Here is a 23362-nt window from a genome sequence, read left to right as displayed (position 1 = left end):
TGGTGCTAAAGAGTTATTACCAGACCAGAAACAGCCATGAGAGCTGGCGAATGGCCAATAGAGGGACCCACCAAGAACCTCGGATGGACACGGGGGGAGAACGCAATCAAATTAAATGACACGTGAGTAAATTTATTTTAACGTAAAAAGTGAAGTGGGCAGAAAAAGAGCTATTACACTCCAATGGATGACTTGTATGACTGGTGAGTATAAGAGGTAAAAAGAAAAAACACGGAGAGATCGGATAAGGTTATGTATGGGGTGAGGTGAAAAATTCTATATAGAATTAAGGTTATCTTGATTCACGGTGCACAGGAAGAGAAAAAAAAAATTCCCCACATGATGGAGTAAGAAAGGGGTGCTTGTATAAAGATGGAGTCGTTCTGCCAACATATAACTTATGACAGGAGCAAAATGATGTATATGAAAGCTAGAGCTGCATGACATGGGACTTTTTATGGGGAAAATTTCCCCAGTGGACTTGTGTGTGAATTCGGATAGACCATCCCAAAATGCAAAGCAGCAGAGACAATTATTCATGTTACATTTAGGGACCCTATTCACTTGTTGGATTCTTGTTATAAGGTGACCAATTTTCTCTTTAATCTTACTGGGTGCCAGAACATTTTTCAACATTGGTGCTCACCAGTAGGCAAGAAAGGGATTATTGGGTAGAGATCTGGCTAGGACAGGGTCATTCTGCAACACTGGCCAGTGCTTCTAGACAATTCTCCGTATACTATGTTGACTTAAAAGTGGTAATGAAATTAAACTCAAAGTCATAATTACTCTTTCAGATTTCATTAATCGAGACACCTGATTCTTGGCCCTGGAGTTATTAAAGGCCCTCACAATAAGATCTTTAGGTTTAACAAATCTTTACCCGATGATCTTAGCTGGGGGGGGGGGGGAAATCGCATTCAAGAGTGCAATCTTTCCTTATAATCTGGAATTGATTATGGGGGATATTAAGCCATTCAGAGTAATGCCCGCTCTGGAAATGAATGTACAGTAGCTGTTGCCATCCATTTAACCCCTTCATGACCTTGGGATTTTCCATTTTTCAGTGTTAGTTTTTGCTCCCCTCCTTCCCAGAGCCATAACTTTTTTATTTTTCCACCAATATGGCCATGTGAGGGCTTATTTTTTGCGGGACAAGTTGTAATTTTGAACGACATAATTGGTTTTACGATGTCGTGTACTAGAAAATGGGAAAAAAAAATTCCAAGTGCGGTGAAATTGCAAAGAAAGTGCAATTATGAGTCTCCAGGTCATTACGAGTTCATAGACATCAAACATGTCTAGGTTCTCTTTTACCCAAGTAGTGAAAAAAAATTTCAAACTTTGCCTAAAAAAAAAAATTGGCGTTCAGATACCTGTAACGTCTCCATTTTTCAGGATCTCTGGTCAGGTGAGGGCTTATTTTTTGCGTGCCGAGCTGCCATTTTTAATGATGCCATTTTGATGCAGATATGATCTTTTGATCGCCCGTTATTGCATTTTAACGCAATGTTGCGGCAACCAAGAAAAAGTAATTCTTGCGTTTAAATTTTTTTTTCTCGCAACGCCCTTTAGCGATCAGCTTAATCTTTTTTTTTTTTTTTTTTTTAATTGATAGATCGGGCGATTCTGAACACGGCGATACCAAATATGTGCAGGTTTGATTTTTTTTATTGGGTCATTCCATGTCAAGTGGACCAGTGGTCCCCACTCGACCTCCGATTTTGCTGAAAATTTATAAGGATGTACATGTATGTTTGAAAAGAGGTTCTGTAAATTTTTAGGGCCAGATCTCAAATACATTGGGCACTGTTGACCTTTCACTGGAGGTTCCACCAAGCCTGCGGCTTCAGCTAAGAGGATTTTGCAAACTTTGGCACATAGCCATTAGAGTTCTATACTGGCTATGATGCTGAAATTTGGCATACTAGCTCAACTTTTGCTGCTAAACACGATAAAATTGTTACCGGCTATGACAAAACAATATTTCGGCCGCAATTTTGTGTCAAAGTAGCTTGAAAAACGCGTCACATAAAATTTATGCCAAACTTTGCCCATATATAACTCAAGACCAAAAACCAATAGTAACTGGTGCTTTGCCCTGTACACCAAACATCTACATGACTTTGCATTGCTGCAATATCACGGTCAAAGCATATGTATTTGTGTAAATATTCACACCCACATATGATGAAAAACTTAAAAAAAACGAATTTTATTTATTTTTAGGTCAAATTTCTCAAAAAGGGTACCCCTAAAACATATTAATTCTGATATCATTAGAAAGAGCACATTTTTCTCTACAAGGATCATTGGTTTTTTTTTTTTGGAGTCTCTCAGTTTAAGAAATGAAAAATGCCACTGAACATGGTGTTATTTATTAATACGCAATGAATGGTAACTGCACTATTCAAACCCTTGTGGTGGTCCATGGTGGTTATACCACAACCAATTCCCTAAGAATTGGTATTACAATCCTATTAAGAATTGTAATAATGCTGTCTTTCGAGAATTGGCAGCCCCATCGCCTAGGAGCCATGGCCGATAGCCGTGCAAGGCGAGCCTCGGGCGGTCTCTTTATCGCATGTTCCGAAGCCTGAGGGTGGGTGTCTTTGCCTAGGATCCCAAGCCTACTATTGGGTATCTTTTGTTGGTTCCCAAGCCATAATGTTCAGTCTAAGTGGTCTGGAATTGTTGTTGAATTTGCAACATAATCGGTTCAGAGAAGCTGCATTGTCGGCCCATTGCTGTTGCAGCTGGTGCTGGAATTATTGCAATGATTGATTGCTCAGGAATCCAGCATGTATCATTTCTCACAGGCCAGTGAAAGAAGCTAGCTGGTCCATGAGGACCGACTGAAATTTCAGAAATATTTCCAATCCACCAGTTCCTATCGTAAATGCAGGCAATGTATTGCCCTGGCTGGAGGTTTTCAATTGGCACAAAAGGCATTTCTGATCTGACAGATCTATCTACATGGGCAATGAAAGATGGGTCATTTGACACCCTAGAAATGCGAATATTTTTGTCATCAATTGGCACAAACTGGTGATTTTCTCTTGTTCCAGCAATTGTATGTCCATCTTTGAACCTTTCCTCTTGAACTACCCGTACCCGTATTTCGTCAATTTTTTCTTCTGGAACAAAAAAAAAAAACTTGATTCCATGCAGTTGCTCGTTGCAAAAGTTGAATAAATCCACCGGGGTCAGTATTTGGTTTTCAGTTGGGCGTTGAAGACTGGCATGAGCTGCCAACCTCTTTGCTGTCCCTCCAATCCCATCACAGGGTTGACTTTCCATGACTGGTACCAAAAAAATTCCATTCAGCGCTGATATTGAAATCAGCATTGTGGTGGCACAAGTAGAGAACATTTTTGAAATTTTTGTACTGGGCTGCAGATCCATCGCTGAAGTAGTGGATATGACGAATCCCATAGATGAGAGTCTTGAGATACTCCACAATTACTGTTAAGAAAGTGTGGACTGCAACTGTGTCATGTCATGAGCAATCACTGATTATGCACAAGCTGATGTTCTGCGCAGCTTCACCATTTAACTCCTTGAAGTAAATTACAAATGGGTGTACTGTAGCTTGACTATTTTCCCAGTGGAAACCTTGAATGGCATCTTGAACAATAAATGAGTAATTTTCAGCAAAGTCCATAAGGATCACAAGCTCTCCAGGTCTCAGATTTTCCTTCAACGATTTCAGATATCAACTTTGATGCTTGGCCATCATGTAGTGATGGCTACAAAGTTTAGAAATTTTCAAAACCAATTCTTCAATGAAATCTTCTATAGTCAGTTGTTTGGTATCAAGCGTGTCTCGATCAGTGTGAATCCATTGTTTGAACTCAATAATATCTTCAGGGTCACTGTTGACAAACACATTGACTAGAAATTCTTTTAAAACGTCAGGACCCGGGCATTTATCACAACTGCCAAGCATACAGTCCTTGGATTCAATTCCACAGACCATTTTGCATATGAGCTCTTTGTAGTAATCATTGATTGGGCATGCTGCAAGCATTACTTTGACATTTTGGTGAATGGTACACACACAAACGGAATGTGTTCCAGCAGATCCAACGGTTATGCACCACTTTGGCCGAAGCTCACAAAACTTGGAAAATCCAATTTCAGGGCCATTCCGATCCCGATAGGCAACAAACATTTCTCTCATATTGCATAGTCTTTTTTACCAGGGCACATTCGACTGAATTCATCATCCTCAAAAAATACCTGCACCTTTTTCTTCACTTCCTCAGAAACTTTCTTGCCACACTTGATTCTAGGTAAGGCTAAGATCCCATGTTCACATTTAAGCTTTCGAGCTTGTTTGACCATTCGTTCAGAGACACCGAATTAGTCTGATATAGCCTTAATGGACCAACTTTTAGGTGCCAGTGTCAAGATTTGGACCTTTTTGGACAGCAATGGGCCGACAATACAGCTTCTCTGAACCGATTATGTTGCAAATTCAGCAACAATTCCAGACCACTTAGACTGAACATTATGGCTTGGGAACCAACAAAAGATACCCAATATTAGGCTTGGGATCCTAGGCAAAGACACCCACCCTGAGGCTTCAGAACATGCGATAAAGAGACAGCCCGAGGCTCGCCTTGCATGGCTATTGGCCATGGCTCCTAGGCGATGGGGCTGCCAATTCTCGAAAGACAGCATTATTACAATTCTTAATAGGATTATAATACCAATTCTTAGGTAATTGGTTGTGGTATAACCACCATGGACCAACGCAAGGGTTTGAATAGTGCAGTTACCATTCATTGCATATTAAAAAATAACACCATGTTCAGTGCAATTTTTCATTTCTTAAACTGAGAGACTCCAAAAAAACAAACAATGATCCTTGTAGAGAAAAATGTGCTCTTTCTAATGATATCAGAATATGTTTTAGGGGTACCCTTTTTGAGAAATTTGTCCTAAAAATAAATAAAATTCGTTTTTTTTTTTTTAAGTTTTTCATCATATGTGGGTGTGAATATTTCCACAAATACACATGCTTTGACCATGATATTGCAGCAATGCAAGGTCATGTAGATGTTTGGTGTACAGGGCAAAGCACCAGTTACTATTGGTTTTTGGTCTTGAGTTATATATGGGCAAAGTTTGGCATAAATTTTATGTGACGCGTTTTTCAAGCTACTTTGACACAAAATTGCGGCCGAAATATTGTTTTGTCATAGCCGGTAACAATTTTATCGTGTTTAGCAGCAAAAGTTGAGCTAGTATGCCAAATTTCAGCATCATAGCCAGTATACAACTCTAATGGCTATGTGCCAAAGTTTGCAAAATCCTCTTAGCTGAAGCCACAGGCTTGGTGGAACCTCCAGTGAAAAGTCAACAGTGCCCAATGTATTTGAGATCTGGCCCTAAAAATTTACAGAACCTCTTTTCAAACATACATGTACATCCTTATAAATTTTCAGCAAAATCGGAGAAGGTCGAGTGGGGACGATTTTTAAAACTGGTCCACTTGATGTGGAATGACCCTATTGTTTTATTTTGAATGGGGCGAAAGGGGGGTGATTTAAACTTTTATATATTTTTTTTTTATTCACAATTTTATTTATTTATTTTTTTACTTTTGCCATGCTTCAATAGCCTCCATGGCAGGCTAGAAGCTGGCACAACTCGATCGGCACAGCTACATGGGCGCGATCATCAGATCACTCTTATGTATCTGAATTACAGGCTTGCTATGAGTGCCGACCACAGGGTGGCGCTCACAGCAAGCCGGCATCAGCAAGGTCTCCTTGAGACCTCTGGTTACTATGCCGATGCATCGCTGACCCCCGATCATGTGACGGGGGTCGGCGATGCGCTCATTTCCAGCCCGATGACGGGAAACCCCGGTTAAATGCCCCTGTCCGCATTTGACAGCGGCATTTAACTAGTTAATAGCGGCAGGTGGATCGCAATTCCACCAGTCAATATTGCGGTCACATGACAGCTGTTCTAAACAGCTGACATGTCCTGGCTTTGATGCGGGCTCACCGCCGGAGCCCGCATCAATGTGGGGGTTCTGACCTTGGACGTACTATCCAGTCCAAGGTCAGAAAGGGGTTAAAAAAAAAAAATAAATTGTCCAAATCTCATTGTCAGAAATAAAATACTGACAGATTTTATCTCCCAGTTTCTACATTTACTTTCCCAGTACTGATATTTGCTAGACCTTCAGTTGAAATCCGCTACGAAGACAGAATTAACTAGGATGACAAGTCATCATTTTCAGGATGGCATTATCATGCACAGTGTAGGACAGACTTAAGGTACCTTCACACGAAGCGACGCTGCAGCGATAGCGACAACGATGCCGATCGCGGCAGCGTCGCTGTTTGATCGCTGGAGAGCTGTCACACAGACCGCTCTCCAGCGACCAACGATGCCGAGGTCTCCGGGTAACCAGGGTAAACATCGGGTTGCTAAGCGCAGGGCCGCGCTTAGTAACCCGATGTTTACCCTGGTTACCAGCGTAAAAGTAAAAAAAACAAACAGTACATGCTCACCTGCGCGTCCCCCAGCGTCTGCTTCCTGACACTGACTGAGCTCCGGCCCTAACAGCACAGCGGTGACGTCACCGCTGTGCTTTCACTTTAGGGCCGGCGCTCAGTAAGTGTCAGGAAGCAGACGGCAGGGGACGCGCAGGTGAGCATGTACTGTTTGTTTTTTTACTTTTACGCTGGTAACCAGGGTAAACATCGGGTTACTAAGCGCGGCCCTGCGCTTGGTAACCCGATGTTTACCCTGGTTACCAGTGTAAAACATCGCTGGTATCGTTGCTTTTGCTTTCAAACACAACGATACACGGCGATCGGACGACCAAATAAAGTTCTGGACTTTATTCAGCGACATCACAGCAGGATCCTGATCGCTGCTGCGTGTCAAACGAAACGATATCGCTAGCCAGGACGCTGCAACGTCACGGATCGCTAGCGATATCGTTACAAAGTCGTTTCGTGTGAAGGTACCTTAAGTTCAACACAAAGGGATAAGGGGCAGGGGGGCCAACACTAGGGATGCAGGGAATGGAGAGCCCTAGGCAGATCTAACGTTACCCTGTCTGCCCTAAGAGACCCTAAACAGGTTCCACACCTATCGCTGAGCAGGATACCTAGTCCCGTCCCTGTCAGACCCTGGCGGTAAGTCCTGCTTAGGAAAGGAAGTGGTAAATGCTGGTGAAACCCCACTAACACTGCAGCTAGGATACACAAAACAAGAGGAAACTTGGTTTGAGTAGGCACAGAAAAAAAAAAAAACACCGTCGTCCTTCAAACTCCAAAGGGGACACTAGCAGACTGCTGCAGCTCCACGCCTCAACAGGGAAGTGCAAATAGAAAATAAAACCAGCAACTCCCAACAGGAAGTTGGGAGTTATAAACACCCAGATCCAGGTGACACCATTAAGGCCGAAGGAGGTGGCCAACTAGTCTGCAGCCTCTGACACACCTGTGACAGGTGTTCATGACAGACAAGAGAAAAATAAGGGAATGGAATTTATAACAAATTTCATAACTTTATAGAAGCTAATCAATAATTATAAAAAAGGAGTTTGCTTTTTGAATTTAATATTTTAAGAGTAATTTTTTAAACTTAATTTGTTACTTTCTCCTGCTTACGCCCAACCTATAATATCTTTACCGTTTTCTTTATGGAATGTCAGAAAGGATAAATATGGTTAAATTAATAGGTCAATCTGTTATTTAACATTCAAGATAAATGGTTAGAATCAATTTTTTACAAAACCTTATTTTGACAAGTTTACATACCAGTGTATTAAAAAAAATCCCAGAATTCCTGGTATATATTTTTGAAGCATTCCAATGTTACCAAATAAATTGACACTTCAGATATCAAAATTTTGGCCTGGTCATGAACGTGAAAACGAACTTCTGCGGGAAGATCCAAATGCCTCATATAAACTGAAATCAAATAATATAATCAAATCCAGGGCTGTAACTACAACCGGGGCACTGCCCCGGGGCCCCAACCACCCAAGGGGCCCAAAACTGATGGTAAAAAATAGTATTTTAATACTTTAATTTCTCATAAAATACCCAGCTCCTATATTCTTGTCAGACAATGTCACCCGGAGGACAGGAGAGACTATCATTTCAATAATTTCCAGGAGCTCTGCCAGCTGTCAATGAATGGAAACCTGCACTGGCCTGGAGAGTCTCAGAGCACAAGATTTGTAACAATATGTTAGTCTGGAGATCACAGAGAGTTGGCAAGGCAGGCACAGTGCACACTGACTGTAACAAGCTCTCAGCATCATTAAGAGGACAGTCTCAGCAGACACAAATATCTCTGTGACAAACTGTGAGAAGCCCTGCTATAGGTCTATACTACTGCGAGGGGGAGGAGCGGGAAGTCTCCATAATCACACATTCCTCCTGGCTCTGGGTCATGCAGTATCTATCTTCTCAAGCATCTGCCTCTTGTTGTTTTCAATAATCAGAGCTGTGTACAACCCCCACTCTCCTCACAACCGGGAGGGAGCAATAGTGACTGCTGTACCTGTGGTCGGGGGTTGTAGTATTTGATGTCTGGACACAGTGCACATATCCTGGGCAGCGCAGTCGCACTGTCTCTTTGCCAGTAGGTGGCGCCCTGAACGTGACCTGGCGTATAAGACGACTCCTGACTTCTGAGAAAATTTTCTGGGGTTAAAAATTAGCCTTATTCGCCGGAAAACATGGTACTAGACAGTCTGATTGTGTGTGTAAAACAGTTTATTATAAAACGAATTGGGCACCAGCCAAGTGGAAATTAAAAAAAAGACAGATTGCGAAAAGAAGAAACTTGGAGGCTGAAAAAAGTTTGAAGACCTTAGCAGCATGGCTGGATGTTGAAAACCACTCGACAGGGAATGATAAGAAAGGTATGTATGTGTATCATTTGATTGAAACAGGTTTTGTGACGTGATGAAAAGTCTTAAGGTACCTTCATACTAAGCGACGCTGCAGCGATACAGACAACGATGCCGATCGCTGCAGCGTCGCTGTGTGGTCGCTGGAGAGCTGTCACACAGACCGCTCTCCAGCGACCAACGATGCCGAGGTCCCCGGGTAACCAGGGTAAACATCGGGTTGCTAAGCGCAAGGCCGCGCTTAGTAACCCGATGTTTACCCTGGTTACCAGTGTAAAGTGTAAAAAAAACCAACAGTACATACTCACATTCGCGTCCTCCGGCGTCCGCTTCCCTGCACTGACTGAGTGCCGGCCCTAACAGCAGAGCGGTGACGTCACCGCTGTGCTGTACTTTTACTTTATGGCCGGCGCTCAGTCAGTGCAGGAAGCGGACGGCGAGGGACGTGTGACAGACATCAGAAGGTGAGTATGTACTGTTTGTTTTTTTTACTTTTACGATGGTAACCAGGGTAAACATAGGGTTACTAAGCGCGGCCCCGCGCTTAGTAACCCGATATTTACCCTGGTTACCATTGTAAAACATCGCTGGCATCGTTGCTTTTGCTGTCAAACACAACGATACACTGCGATCTGACGACCAAATAAAGTTCTGAACTTTCAGCAGCGACCAGCGATATCACAGCAGGATCCTGATCGCTGCTGCCTGTCAAACTCAACGATATCGCTAGCCAGGATGCTGCAACGTCACGGATCGCTAGCGATATCGTTTAGTGTGAAGGTACCTTTACTTGCATAATTGTGACTTCCTAAAAAAGCAAGGAAAGAACTGAAGCACAGCAGCTAAAGAACAAACTTGAAAGTTTTGATTTTGTATTACTTTTGGTTGTGCAGTGTGAAGTCTTAGAGACTCTCCACCTCGTATCGAAATCCTTACAATCTGAAACCATGGGCCTCTTGTCTGCATATGAGTTATTGGGTAATGCATTGTTAACCCCTTAGTGACGGAGCCAAATTTTTTAAATCTGACCGCTGTCAATTTATGTGGTAATATCTCTGCAACGCTTCAACAAATCCCAGTGATTTTGAGATTGTTTTTTCGTGACACATTATACTTTACGATAATGGTAAATTTAGGTCATTATGTTTTGTGTTTATTTATAAAAAATATCAAAAATTTTAGAAAAATGTTAAAAAATTAGCAATTTTCAAAATTTGAAAGATTATCCCTTTAATCCAGATGGTCATACCACAGCAAACCATTAATAAATAACATTTCCAACATGTCGGCTTTACATCAGCACCATTTGTAAAATGTTATTTTATTTTGTTAGAATTTTAGGAGGTTTAAAAATGTAGCAGTAGTTTTTCATTTTTTCAAGGAAATGTACAAAATTTATTTTTTTAGGGACTTATCCATGTTTGAAGTGACTTTAGGGGTCCCATATATTGGGAAACCCCCAAATGTGATACCATTTTAAAAACAGCACCCCCTGACATATCGAGAACTGCTGTCAGGTAGTTTATTAACCCTTCAGGTGCTTTACAAGAATTAATCCAAAGTTGTATGACAGAAATGAAAATGTGTATTTTTACCACCTAAATGCTGCTAACTTCTGAACAGATTACTACAGTCGTCAGACTCTAAGGCCACTATTTGGTTGTGAATTGCCATGGCAAACGTTAGGGCCACACAATCATGATCTGAGGGTGCCAAATGGGATGATGTAGTCACTATTGACAGCAGCATCTAAGGGGTTAAACAGATTTGGACGGCGCAAACACTGATCGTGGCTGATGCAGCAAGTTGTCAGCTATAGTGTACAGCCGACAGCAGCTGGATTGTCACCTGTATGGGGAATCTATTCTTTGATATCTCAGGTCAGTTAATAGACGTATTGGTGGTCATTAAGGGGTAAAGATAACAAATGCGTGAAAGGTTCGAAGCACTTGTTTCTGAAGCATCAGATGTGTGTTGTCGATGGGGAATAAAAAATGAATTTCACCAGAACAGAGTAAAGAAAGTGAAGAAACACTTTGATGAGTTGTGTGAGGACGAGAGATTAGCAGACCCAACAACTTGTTTCCCAGTTACTGTGTTCTATCCAATGGTAAACACACTTTGTACTCAACTTCATCGCCGCTTTGAAGGGATGAAAGCTGTTCTTGACTCTTAGGGCTCATTTCCACATGCGAGGCACACGTCCGTATCTCGCATGTGGAAACCAAGCTGTGGCGCCGGCACTCCAGAGCGGAGCGTGCGGCCGCATAGGAACACATGGAGCTGCACAGCTCCGCTCCTAAGTGCCGGCGCCACAGCTTGGTTTCCACATGCGAGATACGGACGTGTTTCTCGCATGTGGAAATGAGCCCTTATGAAGTAATACAACCTGATTTTTTGGCCAGTGCAAGTGAAAGAGGTATTCACAAAATAACACTTGATTTTGTTAACAAGTTTGCAGGTGATGTAACTCCAGCCTTTTCATTCACAGTTATGTTCAGTAAAAATTTGTTTCAAAAGCAACTGGAAAAAATGAAAAGTGTTAAGGAATTTGCTGATTTCCTAATAGTCGAGCATTCTTCACTTTCATCAAGCTATCCAGACGTTTGCACAGCGTGCATCATGTATTTGACTGTTGCTGTGACCAGGGCCGTATTTGCCACTAGGCACTTGAGGGCACGTGCCTAGGGCAGGGACAATGCAGGGGGCGGCACCTGAACAAGGTTTTTTTTTTTTTTTTTTTTTTTTAAGTCCCGGGTCACCTCCCGACCGATATGCATGTATGAGCCATGCATACAGGGGTGGAATATGAGCCATGCATACAGGAGGAGGGGGGGGGGGGGGGATATGAGCCATGCATACAAGAGGGGGGTCATTATACAGTATTGAGCATCATGTGGGATCATTATACAGTATGGAGAACTGTGAGGCCATTATACAATATTGAGCATCATGTGTGGCCGTTATACAGTATGGAGCATCATGTGTGGCCAATGGCCATTATACAGTATGGAGCATCATGTGTGGTCATTATACAGTATTGAGCATCATGTGGGATCATTATACAGTATGGAGAACTGTGTGGCCGTTATACAGTATGGAGCACTATATGTAGCCATTATACAGTATGGAGCACTGTGTGGCCATTATACAGTATGGAGCACTGTGTGGCCATTATACATTATGGAGCATCATGTGTGGCCATTATACACTATGGAGCATTATGTGTGACCATTATACAGTATGGAGCACTGTGTGGCCATATCTTTTTTTGTTTATAATTATTGTATATAAAACAGTGTGATCAGAAGTGCTAAATGGCTGTGGTTGGGATGTGGATATGGGTGTGACTAGTTGTGAAATGGGTGTGGTCAGAGGTGTGGCCTAAAATTTGCCGCGAAGCACTACGCACACCGCAAACTTTATACCTCCTTCCCTTCTTCAAAACTTGGGAGGTATGGTACTGCATTTGCCAGATCATTGCAAGTGCCGCAAATCCCATAGGGAATGAATGAGGTCGAACGCAGTGTTGCGGTAAGTGATCCGTTACGCGGCACATGCAGAAAAACTGCCGGATCTGCTGCAAAAGGCGACTTTCACATCAGCGATTCTTGCCAAAGTCACTGCCGATAGTGTCATACTCACGAAAGGGGGAGGCAGCACTAAAAGTGCCTAGGGCAGCAGAAACTCTAAATACAGCCCTGCCTGTGACTGTGTAAGGCTGAACGATCCTTCTCTAAGCTTAAACTCCTAAAAAAATACTTGAGAAGTACTATGGCTCAAGAACGACTCAGCAGCTTAGCTTTACTTTCAACTGAGAATGATCGAGCTCAACAGATCAACTTGGACAAGTTGATCTGTTGAGCTTGATCATTCTCAGTTGAATGATCGCTTGGATCAATTCGCTTCTCTGAAAGTTAGGAAACAAATGTTTTAGTAGCTGTTCAAAACTGAACAAATTGGTAATGTTTAAGTAATGTTATGTTTAAGTGAACAAAGTTTAAATATATACTGTTTAAAGCTACTTAATATTTAATAAACATACAGTAGTTATTTAAAAATTGTGCAATATTTGGAATTATTCACCTTATTAATTTTCCAAACATATTCACTGAATATTTAACGTCTAAAACTTGCATCAAACAAAATCTATTAATGGTCTTGCGGAACGTGGTGAAGCCTGTGTGTTGTATACAACAATGCGTAGCAGGCTTCACCATGTTCCGCACAACCTCTAGTGATTGAAATGTTGAGGGGACTATGAAGTTTTTCCCCGGGGCCCCGAAGTTTATAGTTACGGCACTGATCAAATCAAATGTAAGCCTAGATGGAGGTATTTCTCCATCAGAACTTGAGGATGACATGACAAAAGGATGTGCAGAGTGGGACTGAAGAGAAATGGAACAGCTTGCAGTGTATTGTAAGCTACACATGAAAAACAGAAATAAACAAATTTCATTAAAGCCAATTAACCCCTTCGTGACAGAGCCAATTTGGTACTTAATGACCAGGCCAATTTTTACAATTCTGACCACTGTCACTTTATGAGGTTATAACTCTGGAACGCTTTAATGGATCCTGCTGATTCTACGACTGTTTTTTGAGACATATTGTACTTCATGTTAGTGGTAACATTTCTTCGATATTACTTGCGATTATTTATGAAAAAAACGGAAATATGGTGAAAATTTTTAAAATTTTGCAATTTTCAAACTTTGAATTTTTATGCCCTTAAATCATTGAGAAATGTAACAAAATAGTTAATAAATAACATTTCCCACTTGTCTACTTTACATCAGCACAATTTGATAATTTTGTTTTGTTAGGAAGTTACCATATAAGGGTTAAAAGTAGACCATCGATTTCTCATTTTTACAACAAAATTGACAAAACAATTTTTTTCTTTAGGGACCATCTCACATTTAACCCCTTTCTGACATCTGACGTACTATCCCGTCGAGGTGGGGTGGGCCCGTATGACCACCGACGGGATAGTACGTCATACGCGATCGGCCGCGCTCACGGGGGGAGCGCATCCGATCGCGGCCGGGTGTCAGCTGCATATCGCAGCTGACATCCGGCACTATGTGCCAGGAGCGGTCACGGACCGCCCCCGGCACATTAACCCCCGGCACACCGCGATCAAACATGATCGCGGTGTGCCGGCGGTATAGGAAAGCATCGCGCAGGGAGGGGGCTCCCTGCGGGCATCCCTGAGACCCCCGGAGCAACGTGATGTGATCGCGTTGCTCCGAGGGTCTCCTACCTCCCTCCTCGCCGCAGGTCCCGGATCCAAGATGGCCGCGGCATCCGGGTCCTGCAGGGAGGGAGGTGGCTTACCGAGTGCCTGCTCAGAGCAGGCGCTGGTAAGCCTTCAGCCCTGCACAGCAGATCGCAGATCTGACAGTGCTGTGCACACTGTCAGATCACTGATCTGTAATGTCCTCCCCCTGGGACAAAGTAAAAAAAAAAAATTTTTCCACATGTGTAAAAAAATAAATAAAAAATAAATTCCTAAATAAAGAAAAAAAATATATATATTATTCCCATAAATACATTTCTTTATCTAAATAAAAAAAAACCCAATAAAAGTACACATATTTAGTATCGCCGCGTCCGTAACGACCCAACCTATAAAACTGCCCCACTAGTTAACCCCTTCAGTAAACACCGTGAGAAAAAAAAAAAAAAAAAAACGAGGCAAAAAACAACGCTTTATTACCATACCGCCGAACAAAAAGTGGAATAACATGCGATCAAAAAGACGAATATAAATAATCATAATACCGCTGAAAACGTCATCTTGTCCCGCAAAAAACGAGCCACCATACAGCATCATCAGCAAAAAAATGAAAAAGTTATAGTCCTGAGAATAAAGCGATACCAAAATAATTTTTTCTATAAAATAGCTTTTATCGTATAAAAGCGCCAAAACATAAAAAAATGATATAAATGAGGTATCGCTGTAATCGTACTGACCTGCTTTATCAATTTTACCAAACGCGGAACGGTATAAACGCCTACCCCAAAAGAAATTCATGAATAGCTGGTTTTTGATCATTCTGCCTCACAAAAATCGGAATAAAAAGCGATCAAAAAATGTCATGTGCCCGAAAATGTTACCAATAAAAACGTCAACTCGTCCCGCAAAAAACAAGACCTCACATGACTCTGTGGACTCAAATATGGAAAAATTGTAGCTCTCAAAATGTGGTAACGCAAAAAATATTTTTTGCAATAAAAAGCGTCTTTCAGTGTGTGACGGCTGCCAATCATAAAAATCCGCTAAATAACCCGCTATAAAAGTAAATCAAACCCCCCTTCATCACCCCCTTAGTTAGGGAAAAAAAAAAAAAAAAATAAAAAATGTATTTATTTCCATTTTCCCATTAGGGTTAGGGTTAGGGTTATTGCTAGGGTTAGGGCTAGGGTTATTGCTAGGGTTACTGCAAGGGTTACTGCTAGGGTTATTGCTAGGGTTAGGGCTAGGGTTAAGGCTACAGTTAGGGTTGGGGCTAAAGTTAGGGTTAGGATTACATTTACAGTTGGGAATAGGGTTGGGATTAGGGGTGTGTCAGGGTTAGGGGTGTGGTTAGGGTTACCGCTGGGATTAGGGTAAGGGGTGTGTTTGGATTAGGGTTTCAGTTATAATTGGGGGGTTTCCACTGTTTAGGCACATCAGGGGCTCTCCAAACGGGACATGGCATCCGATCTCAATTCCAGACAATTCTGCGTTGAAAAAGTAAAACAGTGCTCCTTCCCTTCAGAGCTCTCCCGTGTACCCAAACAGGGGTTTACCCCAACATATGGGGTATCGGCGTACTCAGGACAAATTGGACAACATCTTTTGGGGTCCAATTTCTCCTGTTACCCTTGGGAAAATACAAAACTGGGGGCTAAAAAATAAGTTTTGTGGGAAAAAAAGGATTTTTTATTTTCACGGCTCTGCGTTGTAAACTGTAGTGAAACACTTGGGGGTTCAAAGCTCTCAACACATCTAGATAAGTTCCTTGGGAGGTCTAGTTTCCAATTTGGGGTCACTTGTGGGGACAACGTGACGCCTGCAGACCAATCCATTTAAGTCTGCATTCCAAATGGCGCTCCTTCCCTTCAGAGCTCTTCCGTGCGCCCAAACAGTGGTTCCCCCCCACATATGGGGTATCAGCGTACTCAGGACAAACTGGACAACAACTTTTGGGGTCCAATTTATTATGTTACCCTTGTAAAAATACAAAGCTGGGGGCTAAAAAATCATTTCTGTGAAAAAAAAGAGGAATTTTTATTTTCACGGCTCTGCGTTATAAACTGTAGTGAAACACTTGGGGGTTCAAAGCTCTCAAAACACATCTAGATAAGTTCCTTAGGGGGTCTACTTTCCAAAATGGTGTCACTTGTGGGGGTTTTTAATGTTTAGGCACATCAGGGGCTCTCCAAACGCAACATGGCGTCCCATCTTAATTCCAGTCAATTTTGCATTGAAAAGTCAAATGGCGCTCCTTCCCTTCCAAGCTCTGCCCTGCGCCCAAACAATGGTTTACACCCACATATGGGGTATCGTCGTACTCAGGACAAATTGCACAACAACTTTTGTGGTCTAATTTCTTCTCTTACCCTTGGGAAAATAAAAAAATGGGGGCGAAAAGATCATTTTTGTGAAAAAATATGATTTTTTATTTTTACGGCTCTGCATTATAAACTTCTGTGAAGCACTTGTTGGGTCAAAGTGCTCACCACACATCTAGATAAGTTCCTTAGGGGGTCTACTTTCCAAAATGGTGTCACTTGTGGGGGGTTTCAATGTTTAGGCACATCAGGGGCTCTCCAAACGCAACATGGCGTCCCATGTCAATTCCAGTCAATTTTGCATTGAAAAGTCAAATGGCGCTCCTTTCCTTCCGAGCTCTGCCATGCGCCCAAACAGTGGTTTACCCCCACATATGGGGTATCAGCGTACTCAGGACAAATTGTATAACAACTTTTGGGGTCCATTTTCTCCTGTTACCCTTGGTAAAATAAAACAAATTGGAGCTGAATTAAATTTTGTGTGAAAAAAAGTTAAATGTTCATTTTTATTTAAACATTCCAAAAATTCCTGTGAAACACCTGAAGGGTTAATAAATTTCTTGAATGTGGTTTTGAGCACCTTGAGGGGTGCAGTTTTTAGAATGGTGTCACACTTGGGTATTTTCTGTCATATAGACCCCTCAAAATGACTTCAAATGAGATGTGGTGCCTAAAAAAAAATGGTGTTGTAAAAATGAGAAATTTCTGGTCAACTTTTAACCCTTATAACTCCCTAACAAAAAAAAATTTGGTTCCAAAATTGTGCTGATGTAAAGTAGACATGTGGAAAATGTTACTTATTAAGTATTTTGCGTCACATATGTCTGTGATTTAAGGGCATAAAAATTCAAATTTGGAAAATTGCGAAATTTTCAAAATTTTCGCCAAATATCCGTTTTTTTAACAAATAAACGCAAGTTATATCGAAGAAATTTTACCACTATCATGAAGTACAATATGTCACGAGAAAATGTCAGAATCGCCAAGATCCGTTGAAGCGTTCCAGAGTTATAACCTCATAAAGGGACAGTGGTCAGAATTGTAAAAATTGGCCTGGTCATTAACGTGCAAACCACCCTTGGGGGTGAAGGGGTTAAAGTCACTTTGAGGGGCCTACATGACAGAAAATACCCAAAAGTAACACCATTCTAAAAACTACACCCTCAAAACCACATTCAAGAAGATTATTAATAGTGATGAGCGAATATACTCGTTACTCGAGCATGCTTGGGGGTCCTCCGAGTATTTTTAGTGCTCGGAAATTTAGTTTTTATTGCCGCAGCTGAATGTTTTACATCTATTAGCCAGCATATGTACATGTGGGGGGTTGCCTGGTTGATAGGGAATCCCCACATGTACTTATGCTTTCTAACAGATGTAAATCATTCAAGAAAGAAAAACTAAATTTCGAAGCACTAAAAAATACTCGGAGGACACCCGAGCGTGCTCGGGAAATCTCGAGTAATGAGTATATTCGCCCATCACTAATTATTAACCCTTTACGTGCTTCACAGGTACTCTACTTTTTTTTTTCAAACATTTTACTTCAGAACCATTTTTTTTAATTTTCACAAGTGTAAAAAGAGAAAATGAACCACAAAATTTGTTGTGCAATTTCTCCTGAGTACGCCAACACCCCATATGTGGGGGTAAACCACTGTTTGGGCACACGGCAGAGCTTGGAAGGGAACGAGCGCCGTTTGATTTTTTTCAATGCAGAATTGGCTGGAATTGATATTGGACACCATGTCTCGTTTGGAGAGACCCTGATGTGCCTAAACCGTGGAAACCCCCATAAGTGACACCATTTTGGAAATCAGACCCCATAAGGAACTTGTCTAGATGTGTGGTGAACACTTTGAACCCCAAGTGCTTCACAGAAGTTTATAACATAGCCGTGAAAATAAAAAAATTTTCCCCAAAAATGATTTTTTTGCCCGCAATTTTTTATTTTCACAAGAGCAATTTATTGTCCAGATTGTCCCGAGTACTCGGATACCCCATATGGGGGGGGGGGGTGTACCACTGTTTTGCACACATCGAGGTTCGGAAGGGAAGTAGTGACGTTTTAAAATGCAGACTTTGATGGAATGGTCTGCGGGTGTCATGTTGCATTTGCAGAGCTCCTGATGTACCTAAACAGTAGAAACCCCCAAGTCACCCCATTTTGGAAAAAAGACCCCCAAGGTACTTATCTAGATGTGTGGTGAGCACTATGAACCCCCAAGCGCTTCACAGAAGTTTATAACGTAGAACCGTGAAAATAAAAAATGATATTTTTTACACAAAAATGATCTTTTCACCCCCAAATGTTTACTTTCACAAGGATAACAGGAGAAATTGGACCTCAAAATTTGTTGTGCAATTTATCTTGAGTACACCGTTACCCCATATTTGGGGGGGGGCTACTGTTTGGGCGCATGGCAGAGCTCAGAAAGGAAGGAGTGCCGTTTTGGAATGCAGACTTTGACGGAATGGTCTGCGGGCATCATGTTGCGCTTGCAGAGTCCCTGATGTGCCTAAACATTAGAAACCCCCCACAAGTGACCCCATTTTGGAAACTAGATCCCCTCAAGGAGCTTATCTAGATGTGTGGTGAGCATTTTGAATGACCAAATGCTTCACAGAAGTTTGAAGCAGAAAATAAAATCATCATTTTTTCCCCCACAAAAATGATTTTTTAGCCAATTTTTTTTTATTTTCCCAAGGGTAACAGGAGAAACTGGACCCCCAAAAGTTATTGTCCAATTTGAGTACGCTGATGCCCGATATGTGGGGGTAAACTACTGTTTGGGAGCACGGCAGAGATCAGAAGGGAGGAAGCACCATTTGACTTTTTGAATGCAAAATTGGCTGGAATCAATAGTGGAGCCATGTCGCGTTTGGAGACCGCCTGCTGTACCTAAACAGTGGAAAACCCCCCCCCAATTCGAACTCCAACCCTAAGCCACCCTTTACCCTAATCCCAACCCGATCCATAATCCTAATCACAACCCTAACCCCAACCATAACCCTAATCAAAACCCTAAGCCCAACACACCCCTAACCACAAACCCAATTCCAATACACTCCTAACCCCAAACCTAACCCTAATCCCAACCCTAATCCCAACTGTAACCCTAATCCCAACTGTAACCCTAACTTTAGCCCAACTCACTTTGGCCCAACTGTAACCCTAATTGTATTTATTTCCATTTTTTCAAATTTTTTTTTTTTTCCTAGCTAAGGGTAAAGGGGGTTTATTTACTATTTTTTTTTATTTTGATCACTGTGATAGGAAAAAACTTCCTTTTGTTGCTGGGTGCTAGCCGGTAGATATCGGTGGGTGCACTGCGTATTCGCCCGCCATTTTCTTACCAGAGGAAGACGCCAGCGGCAGTGAGGGGATGCAGGAGGACCCAGGGACACTGGTAAGTAAGGGGGGAATCGGGGACCCCATTTCTCTGTCCTCTGATGTGCGTTCACATTGGAGGACAGAAATTAAATGGCAAATCGTGGTTGCCTGTAAACAGTTAATTACCGGCGATCGCAACCCAGGGGGTCGGTAAAGACAGACCCGAATCATGTTCTCTGGGGTCTCGGCTACCCCCGGCAACCAAGAACCCAGAGAAAATCTAACTCTGGAGGGCGCTGTACACTTTTTCCACAGCGCCGTTAATTAACGGCGCTGTGGTTTAAGTACCCTTAATTACCGCCGTTAAAAGGCATATCAGCGGTCGTTAAGGGGTTAATGAAATACTTTTATCGCATAATACACACAATGCACTAAAACATACCTACCATGTGTACCATATGCAATTATCTCGTATCACATGAAAAAAAGCTTACCTTGAAGAGCTGGGTAAAATGGGGACAGTTTCTCCAGCATACGGACAATGTGGTTAGTGTCTTTTCCTTTGAAAAGCTGAAGTACCTCTGGGCTAAGTTGTCTCCCAGATGCATGCAATGTGCCTGTTGACGAAGTAATACCCATGTCATTGGAATCTGGATCTTGGCTATCGGTTTTAGTTTCCAAGAGTATACTTCTACATGCTTCAAAATCAGAATATTCAGAGCTTGCATCAAGAATGTGACTAGATTTGGGTGCTTGAGCCACATTTACAATTACACCAAATAACTGGTTACAATTGGTTTCCGCTTCTGAATTCTGATTGGAAATTTGTTTAAATTTATCATCATGTTGTTCTGGTTCAGCATGCTCCACTTTTACATCTCTAGTTTCATAAAAAATTGTATTTGACGTACAAAGCAATTCTTGATCTTTGTCCCCAAATTGTTTGCGCTTTTGAGGAGGACCTTTGTCTTTAAATACATTGCCCATGATGCCAGATTTGAAACTTGGACTTCGTAGAGATGAAACAGTATCTGAACTTGATTCTTCTTGAGAGAATAATTTGAATGTAGACAAGTCATCTACAGAATCTCTCCTTGTAGTCTTGTTTATTTCAACTGGCAGAGGTACTTCTGCTTCATTTAATGGTGTTGGTTTTGAACCACAGGAGAATGCGGAACGACTCGATTCAGGTCGATGATTTGCAAAAAGCGACTCCCATTTTGCCACGTCTACAACATATTGGATACATTAAACAATTTTAACATTTTTATAATGGCTTTGTTTATAGCATTTTTGTCTTGGTGCTTGCTTAGTCTTAAATACTAACTGTATTCTTTAACGGAATGTTAACTAAAACAGTAGTAATTTCTGATCCTAGTTTTCATTGCATGAAAACCTAAGTAGAAACACACACAACCATTTAAAGCAGTAAGAATAGAAAAGGAGGGTGAAGTTAGAAAGTATAGAAATCTGTATAGGTGCTACAAATCTTCATCTCACAATAAGCTACTCACAAATATAAGCCTGCAATAAAATGCATTTGTTCACTGCTAACATTTGCATCAATCACATAATTTTGCGTAAATTTCTTACTACCCCAACTAATTGGATTTGACACTTTAAAGGGTCTTCTGGTATACTGTTAATTAAGGGCAACCTACCCTTAAAAATCTTCACAGCAGACTATTTTAAAATGACTGCATCTTTTGTTTTGGCCTTTAACTAGCAATGAAGAAGATACATATTTTTTCTTCTGTAACAAATCCTCTATAAACATGGGTCTAATGCAAATGTTTTGGCAGCTAAAATGAAGAATGCAACTAAAAATTAGAACAAGTATGTTTCTACTTATGGTAACAGTATTTGTGATAGTTTAATTTGTCTCGTCCCTGAAATCATTTGGCATATGCAAAAGCTTAGGCATATTTTAAGTTAACGCAAAAAAATGTGATAAGGCTTCTTAAATTAAGGGGTTGTCCACCTTTTGGTGACTTTCTTACTTAATGTCTTTTGGGCTAAAAAATAGTTTTGTAATTGGGTTTCTTTGACAATATTGCACTATTTGCTTTCTACATCTTCTGTATTGCACAATTGCTGGTGGCATAATGAGTTAACTGAGAATGGGTCAGTGACCTAACTGATGGTCTAATTGGCGACACTTTAACCTTTATCTGTCATTTTACAGACCACTTTAAAGTTGAATGTGCAGAGGAAAAAAAATAAAAAAATAATTTTTAGCACTGTGTGTGTGTGTGTGTGTGTGTGTGTGTGTGTGTGTGTGTGTGTGTGTGTGTGTGTGTGTGTGTGTGAAGATTATCCACAGAGATAGACATCATTTGAAGTGAATTTGTTATGTAATCTGGCTTAAAGAAGCTGTCAGACGTCAAAGTCCATTTCCCCCCCCCCCCCCCAAAAAAAAAGCTAATCTCTACTGTATAAGGATATACAAAAGTCCTGTACATTTTGTATTTGGTTTCTACTTTTTGCTCCTGCACCCAGTTTGTTTACATGTTGCTCTTGCAGACCAGGCAGCTTCCTGGGCTTTTTTGGTAAAGTGAACCTGTCAGCAGGATTGTGCCCAGTAACCTACAGACAGTGTCAGGTCAGTGCTGTTATACTGATTAAATGATACCTTGGGATGATGAAATCTGTCTTGTGGTTGTCTAATCTTTATTTGTAGTTTTCAGTTAACCCCTTAGTGAGAGTCAATTTTGAACTTAATGACCAGGCCAATTTTTACAATTCTGACCACTGTCACTTTGAGGTTTTAACTCCGGAATCCTTCAAAAGTATCCCACTGATTCGGAGACTTTTTTCGTGACATATTGTACTTCATGTTAGTGGTAAAATGTCTTCTATATGACTTGCGTTTATTTATGCAAAAAAAAAAAAAAAAGAAAGAAAGGAAATTTGGCAAAAAGTTTGAAAATTTGGCAATTTTCAAACAATTTTTGTAGTGGTGTCACACAAAATAGTTAATAAATAACATTTCCCACATGTCTGCTTTACATAAGCAACATTGTTTTTTGTTTGGACGTTATAAGGGTTAAAAGTCGACCAGTGATTTCTCATTTTTTAAACAAAATTTACAAAACCATTTTTTTTAGCGGCCACCTCACATTTGGAATGAGTTGGAGGGGGGGGTCAATATAACAGAAAATACCCAAAAGTGACACCATTCTAAATCTGCTCCCCTCAAGGTGCACAAAACCACATTCAAGAGGTTTATTAACCCTTCAGGTGCTTCACAAGTAAAACAACGTGGAAGAAAAAAAAACATTTTGCTTTTTTCACAAAAAATTTACTTTTGAACCAATTTTTTTTTTTATTTTCACAAAGGTATCAGGGGAAAATGGACCACAAAATTTGTTGGGCAATTTCTCCTCCGTATGCAGATACCCCATATGTGGGGAAAAGCCACTGTTTGGGCGCATGGCAGGGCTCAGAAGGGAGGGAGCACAGTTTTACTTTAACGCACACACATACATATATATACACACCGTATATACAGCAGAGTGCTTCAGCACTTTTTATGTACTGAAAACACCCACCTCGGCTTATACTCGAGT

The 23362-nt window shown here is 41.2% G+C and overlaps 1 protein-coding gene across 9 annotated transcripts in view; it reads right to left on the bottom strand.

The window, feature by feature from the left end:
• The window catches only part of LOC143782314 (uncharacterized), a 231213-nt gene that overhangs the window by 10213 nt on the left and 197638 nt on the right, over positions 1–23362 (bottom strand). For 4 of the 9 annotated variants that reach the window (XM_077269647.1, XM_077269649.1, XM_077269648.1 and 1 more), the window contains one exon: positions 20288–21022. The exons of 2 other annotated variants lie outside the window; for them this stretch is intronic. In XM_077269647.1, the coding sequence (XP_077125762.1) occupies positions 20288–21022 (735 nt within the window). The remainder of the gene's footprint in view (positions 1–20287; positions 21023–23362) is intronic. 3 more of the 9 variants (XM_077269653.1, XM_077269651.1, XM_077269650.1) reach the window with 2 other exon arrangements.

Source organism: Ranitomeya variabilis, chromosome 6 (assembly GCF_051348905.1).
Source record: "Ranitomeya variabilis isolate aRanVar5 chromosome 6, aRanVar5.hap1, whole genome shotgun sequence".
Lineage (NCBI taxonomy): Eukaryota > Metazoa > Chordata > Amphibia > Anura > Dendrobatidae > Ranitomeya > Ranitomeya variabilis.
This window is presented reverse-complemented; position numbering and strand designations above follow the sequence as displayed.